General features: G+C 40.1%; 1 protein-coding gene across 1 annotated transcript; it reads right to left on the minus strand.

The window, feature by feature from the left end:
• Nucleotides 1-369: 369 nt before the first annotated feature.
• Nucleotides 370-7,583, minus strand: LOC107090415 (homeobox protein DBX1-B-like). Its single transcript, XM_015383783.1, has 4 exons — nt 7,131-7,583; nt 6,369-6,446; nt 1,917-2,128; nt 370-827 (listed from the first exon to the last, which is right to left on the minus strand). Exons 1-4 carry the CDS (start codon nt 7,447-7,449, stop codon nt 549-551), a joined length of 888 nt encoding a protein of 295 aa, XP_015239269.1. The 5' UTR covers nt 7,450-7,583; the 3' UTR covers nt 370-548.
• Between the last annotated feature and the right edge of the window lie 359 nt (nt 7,584-7,942).

The raw sequence follows: 7,942 nt of genomic DNA on the forward strand, positions 1-7,942 counted from the left end.
AATAACTTTCTTTCTAATATTGGGAGAAATTTGGCTGAAGGAATGAATACAACAGATTCTAAAGGCTATGGAGACATGGAAAATGATCCACTGGATGTACCCGCCACCAGTAGATGAAATAGAAAATACTGACATGGTCAATAAGGTTTAAACATCAACTGACTGGAATGGAAGTGATTTTTCTCCAAAATTCCTCCACCACCGTGCTGCAAAGCCTTGGATGTTTACAATAAAGCTCAACCCAGCATCTGTTCAGACATGACTTCAGCTGAACGCTTCAGTAAACACAATAAATCAGAAATTGTATCTTGGTTTATTTTAACAAAAATATGAAAACTTCATTTAAAAAAATCCCCAACCCCACCCCTCCACACACACACATTTAGTAACTTTAATTTTGAAACATTTAGATCTAGAGATCTTCAATCTAGAGCAGCTCATTGAACTGGTTTAGCTTCGGATGAAAATCTGTACAGAACCAGGCTGAGTAGATACAGATATATACAGAACAGATTGAGGCACTTTGGAGGTTTGCTCAGGAGTCCTCTTCATGAAACTGTGATTTCTTCACTGTCCGATTCTGACAGTTTGCTCAGATCCGATGGAGAGGAGGGGCTCTGATGATGATGATGATGATGATGAGGCTCCTGGGTGTCGGCTGCAGGCCGGTTCAGCCTCTGGCAGAACGTGCTGCCCACGTCAGTCAGGTCCGGATGGGGGTTGGTTTTGGTGGGGAGGGTCTGCTGACGGCAGCCGCCGGTCGATAACAGCTCTCGCTCTTTGGAGTTCCTCCACTTCATCCTGCGGTTCTGAAACCAGATCTTCACCTGTGAGGAAGACAAAGGCCACCAGATGGCAGCATTGGTCAGGAAGTAGGCCAAGCCAGATGGGTTTGCCCATCTGTGGGTAGAAAACAGATAAACTAGGAACATCTTTAGTGACCGTTGACTCAGCAGGGTGAAGCTTCAACTGGAGAAGCAACTGATGCTGCTGTCAGTCTGGGAAGAGTTGCAGGGAAAACCCTGATGGCAGCTGCCAAGTTTCCCTGGACTGGACATCCCAAACTCACCACAAGCTTAAGGGTACGGCTCCCGTCTACCTGAACCCTCTAGCAAAGCCTTATGTCACAACTCTGTCACTCCGGTCAGTAATGGATTGTGGTCTAGCAGTGCCTACACCATGCTAAGACAATCCAGACCGTTTTCACATGTTCCAAGATGGTGGAATGACCTACCAAGTGCTACAAGAACAGGAGCGTCCCTGTCTATCTTCTGGACACTCCTAAAGACCCAACTCCTCAAAGAGCATCTCCTATCCTAACTCTTACCCATAGCTCTGTACCCCTCTACTACTCTTTCTGAACTTCCCTCTATATCTTTGCTTTCACCACTGATTCTGACCAGAGAACTTATTGTCACATTGATGATAATTTTGACATTGTGTCTATTTTTCAAGTGGCTTTGGATAAAAGCCCCTGCTAAATGCATAGATATAAACACATAAACAAGCTCAGAGAAAGACAGAAACCCTGGAGCTCAGATGGGGCTCCAGGATTTGTCCTGCAGAAGCTTAACATCCTTTGGTCCCGTTTCTGGGATATGTTACAAGCTGAGGAGAGTCTCCTGACTCATCTAGATATTTCTGACTGAAAAGAGTCAGAGTAAACTGTCACTTAATCGTAGACAACTGTAACTCAACCTCCAACATGCAAATTTGATTATTCTGATGTTTGCAAACTGTTTCTAACTGTTAGCAGAATCTACAAAAACTTCCCTGCAATACACAGATGTTTCAGTAGAGGACAGCACAGCTGTGGATGCTTCTGATAAAAAAGCATTATCGCATAATAACTTAGTAAAACGCTGATCTGAACCCAGTTTAGACATTTTAAGGAACCAGTTTGGTCCCAGCGGTACCTGTGAGTCCTTCAGGCCCAGTTTAGTGGCCAGTTTCTTTCTGTCTGGTTTGCTGATGTACTTTTGTTTCTGGAAGGTTCTCTCCAGCGCCTTCCTCTGGAGGTCCGAGAATACGGCCCGACGCAGCATCCCCCTTCTGGGCTTCCCACGGGGGGCCAGAGGCCAAGAAAAGGTTCCTGGAACCGGAACCACTGAGGAGGAGGAAGAGGAAGCTGCAGGAACAGAGAAAATATTTAATTGAAAGTAAAATTCTGATTTCTATAGTTGTTTAGTGGATATTGTAGTTTATGAAATGATGACCTCTGACCTCTGACCTATAAAACATGTAGAATCTACTCTAAAGTGAAAATGAACCTTCCTGATGAAAGATGCTTGGAATGATGATAAAACGGGATGATGTTCGTAATTAAATCTTTTCAAACATGGCAGTAAAAAGTAATCGTTGTAGATATTTTTTTTTTATTAATTATTCCTTCTTGAAAAAAGGAAGAGTGCAAAATTAAGAGACCAAATAAAAGAGTAAAGCTGATGAGAAATGTCTTTCCTGTTAAATTCGTCACATGTTGTTTTGTAGATGTGTTTATGGATGCTGGCATTTTATCCTCATATATGAGAAACTGCGATGCCGATTCAGCGCGGGGTCTTGTGAACTTTGCCGTGTGATTTTCCTCCACGTTTGTCGGCGTTGTGAGCCCCTTCTTGTCCCTGTAATGAGCACACAGGCTCCCCGATGCTCCTCATAATATCCTCGTTCTGCCTCAAATCTGATGCTTGAAGAGCCCAATTTGTCCGGCGCTGGAAACACAGCCCATGCTAATGAGACAGGGCCTCCAAAGAGCGGCTCTAATGAAGCATGAAGAGGGGGGGTGGGGGGGTTGTATAGGCTGCAAATGCTCAGAGAAAGCTGATTGTGTTGTAATGAATTGAGTGGAAAAGGCCGTCGACAGGCCGGTTTATTACAGGCCCATTAAAGGCAGGTCAGAGCTCCCAGAAGGGCTTCCCCGCTTCACACACCTGCATGTGAGAATTATCACACATGTTAGCCGAAGATAAACCAGAAACCAAACACAGGCACTCAGGCAAACCTTCAGATTCCTATAGATCCTAGTTTGAATAGACTCCAACTGAACTGGGACCCATGAAACGGGAAGTTAATGGACCTGTCTCTCTTTTCATTTAGTTCCATACAGATAACTAAATTAAACTAAAAGTTTTATCCAATTTTCCAAATAAAAGGAACAACGTTTTAATTCAAGAGGGTGAAAAAATTAAACCAGAATGGATCCTCTCGGTCAGAACAAAGCAGGTGCTGGTGGGGGCGGTATGGTGATGTGGGGCGGCATCCTCGCTCTCAGGGAGAACCGGGCTTCTCATTTCCTACTTTCTCACCATTGAAACTTTAAAAGGTAATAAAGAGGAGTAGAGAAAATAACAAAAAGCTTTATTACAACTGAACATTTTCATTACTTTTAATGCGTTAAAGTCGTAGGGAAGCGGCCTTTCCAACCGTTGTATTTCCAAATTCTCCCGAGTGGTGCACTAACAGCACTTTTTTAAAGATATTAAGGAGTCCAGATGAGAAGGCAAAAAAAAAGGTAGTTAGACCAAACATTTAGAGAAATCCCAACGTGTGCGTGTGCTTAAACTTGTGTGTGTGTTTGTGTGTGTGGCTCTGGCTGCGATTGGTCACGGTGCCGGATGCTTTGTGGGCTGGCCGAGGGGGTTTGGTGGGAAAACGGCCGAGTTCCTGAGCTGGGAAGATACCCGCCTCACATTTAGAGGCATGACAAACGCCGCTAATATGTTTGGAGCGGAACAAACCGGACTAATTTGTAGATTAGGACAACTGGTGCTAATGTCAGCAGTCAGTGTTTTGGCTAAAGAGGCGTTTAGACCCGACCAGCCGATTCAGAGCTGCTCCTGGGATTTCCATGATAAAAATGGAAAGAAAAGTCCTGCAATCTCCTGTTTCTATTTGGCAGAAATTGACTCCGTATTGTAATATTATTTGTTTGTATAATTTCACACAAACAAACTGGTGGTTTTGAAGAAGCTTCCATTTGCAGCAACATTTATTTCTTTAAAAGGACCGACTAATTTATTATCATCCCACATCTAAAGTAGATTCACTCTGAATGTTTAAATTAGATATTTAGATTTTTTTTTTTTTATCTCTTCATTCCAGAAACAAAGTTTGTCCCTAAAAATGTTCTTCATTGGAAGAAAATGTAAGAAACTTAACAGTTTTCTTCATTTAAAAAAGCTGTAAAAACTGCTTATCCAGAAGAATTCACAGAACCAACCTTTTTATCCGGCTTTTTTCTATTTACGTATATTGTTCCCTTAACAAATATATAAAAGTAGATTCAGAACATTGAATGAATAAATAATTTTCCCTGTAAAAACCTGATGTATGCCATTGAATAAAACAACCTGATTTTAGTTTAGGTATCTTGAAGGTATCATGGTTTGGATCTTTTGATGTCACTTCTCTTGTATTTTACTCTAAGAATTTTGTGTTTTGGTTTTGCCTTTACTCTATTTCATAAGTATTACTTTTACCATATTAAGTAATGTTGCCTTTGGGTTTTGCCGTACCAGTTTGGTTCATTTACCATGTTTTTAGTTTTTTTCTAGTCTTCTTTTCTTGCTTATTTCTTAGATATTTTAGTCCATTTTGTTTTTACGTTTTAAACATTTCTCCCTCAGGAGCTTTCAAATTAAAGATATTTCCTATATATAGTTCCTAATATGCATATATGCTCTTTATTTATTGTCTCTAAATTAAAATAAATGTAAACCAAACATGATTAGAACATTTTTACAATAATTTAACAGAAATGTTTGCATTCAGATGTAATAATGAGGCCTTTCTGTTCTACTTCCCATTGTTTACACAGATGTAGGGTGTTTTTCTTAAGCTACATCAACTTTTATAAAACATTTGTAAAAGTCCTTACTGCTGATAAAGTGATGTGAGCAAATTTGTGCCATATTAGATGGCTTGTGTCGACGATGCTCCATGCTCAGGAGCAAAGTTTTCTCACATTCATCTTCTCTGATTCTCGGTGTGTAATGAAAAACTTCTCTTTGCTGTTTTATCGTTTCGCCTTCAAACCCAACAACACGGCTTTCAGGGCTCATTATATCGCCACCATGGTGCAGCAGATGTGATGTTATGTGGGACGTATCTGTTAGTAGATTCTGTTCATCTGTTTGTCTTCCCTGGATCCTCTGCTTTCCTCCTGACTCAGTTTCTTTCCTTTTCATTTATATCTTTAACTCACCGAGCCACCTATATGCATTCTGGTGCCTGACAGAAAAGTTGCTCATGCTTTTGGGTAAATTAAACCTCTGAGGGTCTTTGTAGAAACAGTTTGTTGAGGTTTCTCTCATCATCAGACTATAACAGAGTGACTCTGCTTGTCCTACAGACCATCTGCTTCTTTAGCAGACATAAATGAATCCTTCCACTCCATCGTCTTTATTCCAACCACAGAAATCTGTTAGAGGTTTAACTTTAAAATTTAAGCTAATCTTTCAATTCTTTTAGACCAAATTTTTTTTTTAAATCTTCTGAAATGTTAGATTCACTGCTTGGAGCTTCCAGACGCTCCATAAACCTGAAAACGTAAGCTCTGCTAAAACACCAGCTGATCCCTCTATTTTAATTTGCCTCTTTTAACCCTTATTTTAGTTAATGCATTTAATTCTATTTTAAATTAAGTTTAAAACAAAGTTTCCCTGAAAATGTGTTTTTTTTTTTTTATTCATCCTGCTGCTGCAGGGCTGAGGCCTTCAGGCACATGAAGTGACAATAAGATTAAAATAAGAAAAAAAATATATTTAATGTATTCATTTTTTTTTTTTGCTTTAAATATTTTCTAGAAATTTATAAAAGTCTCACTTTGGATGAAAAATGTTTGATTTAAGATTTAGGATATTTTTTATAAACTTAATCCTGAAGTTTTGTTTTCTCTCAGCACAATAATTGATTATTAAACACGTGTTTGAAAGTTGCTAAACAGAGTTTCAACACTGTTGGTTTAAACAGTTATCTTTAGTGTTAGAGGTAGTAGAAAATCTGCAGAAAATTTTGATTTCTGCACCAAACTCTTTTCTTTAAGAGTTTAATCTGATAAGTAAAATCTTCACATTATAAAGTAAACATTTTAACGTTCGAGTTCAATTATTGAGATTATTTTCTATTTTATTTGATCTGGAAGAGTTTTGCTTCACAATTTACCAAAACTTTAAGATTTTAAAAAGAGAAAACAGCAGAAAGTTGGATTAGCTGGAAAGTGTCCAGCTCTGCAGCCGGACTCTGGATAGAAACGTGTGACCAGATGTGAATTAAAGGGGATTAGATATGATCCCCAAATGAAAGGCCTGAATAAAGGTAAATAGAACACTGCGTCCTAAAAAGCAGCAGTGGTCTGGTGATGCATCTACCTGTGAAGTAGGAGGCTCTGATGAGAGGATGAAGGCTTCCATCAAAGAACGGCAGCACCTTGGTCTGAAGACTCTGAGCTGCATTGGAGAAGAAAGAGGACAGCCATTAAAATGATTCAAAGAAAAAAGAATAAAATACAATTTTACAACACAAATTTCACATCATTCAGGATTATTAGAATGATAAAAAAAAAATGTATTTAAACACAGAATCTGAAAACTCAATCTTCTTATTTGGCTGGTAATGTTTCTATCACTTTTTAAAAGTAATTTCCCTTAAAGCTCTTAAAATTATTTAATCCTGAATGAAACTTTTATTGGAAGCTTTCTAAAAATAATCGTGTTTTCCCTCGATTTGAGCCTGTAAGACAATTTGCCAGTAGAATGTGATGATTTACATGTAAAATAATAATTTTTGAAAAGAAACTATAATATAACTATAATATAGCATAATGTCTGAAATGATTTTAAAGGCAAAAAATCCTGATTCCATGAGTGGATAAATATTTATGTGTTTAAATTGCATAAATTAAAGGCAAATAAACTTAGGAACTTTTTTAATTTTTAGATTTTACAATACAACTCAACCTTTTAACGCTTTTTATGAAGTTTAAGGGATAAAAATATTGATCAATATTTAAAATATTTTTCATAACTTTGTGGATTTTATTAAACTGTGATGTTATGATGGAAACATTCCAGTTATCATCTATATATTCTGTAATAATAGTGTTCTGCTGTCAGAAACCTTTAAAAACTCACCGCTTCTTGTGGACGGAGCCAGGATGGCGCTGACGCCGAACTTCAGACATCCGGAGTCCGAGCAGCCCGGTGACCCAGTTCGGTTCGGTGGTTCCGCTGGAGGCGAGGCGCCCATCCCAGGGCTGAGCTGGACCAGCCCCTCCGGGTTCCCAGAGGAGAAGGTCCGGTGGATGTAACCGACAGGCTGGCTGAGCCGCAGCAGATCCTCCACCAGGAAGCCGGAGGGCAGCGAGCGGCCGAGAGGCGAGGCGAGAGCCGGAGGAGGGCGCAGGAAGGCCGGATAGAGAGGCGGAGGCAGGGCGCTGCAGGGGAACATCATGGTGTTCCAAACTGGGAGGATAAAAACATCAATCTGGTCCTCTGATCCCTGAAGCTGCTTTTACTGGTTTTATAGAGGAGTTACTCCCACCAACTGGGACACACAGGCGTCAGAAGGTCCACCCTCAGCTCCCATTAGTAGCTGGAACTGGTTCCCAGTTTAATGAGACAGAAGGGGTTAGGGAAACTGGTTACCAGTTTAATGACAGGAGGGGTGGAGGAGTTAGGGAAACTGGTTACCGGTTTAATGACAGGAAGGGTTAGGGAAACTGGTTACCAGTTTAATGAGATAGGAGGGGTTAGGGAAACTGGCTACCAGTTTATTGACAAGAGGGGTGGAGGAGTTAGGGAAACTGGTTACAAGTTTATTGACAGGAGGGGTGGAGGGGTTAGGGAAACTGGCTACCAGTTTATTGACAAGAGGGGTGGAGGGGTTAGGGAAACTGGTTACCGGTTTAATGACAGGAAGGGTTAGGGAAACTGGTTACCAGTTT

Source organism: Cyprinodon variegatus, unplaced genomic scaffold (assembly GCF_000732505.1).
Source record: "Cyprinodon variegatus isolate N-32 unplaced genomic scaffold, C_variegatus-1.0 Scaffold294, whole genome shotgun sequence".
Classification (NCBI taxonomy): Eukaryota; Metazoa; Chordata; class Actinopteri; order Cyprinodontiformes; family Cyprinodontidae; genus Cyprinodon; species Cyprinodon variegatus.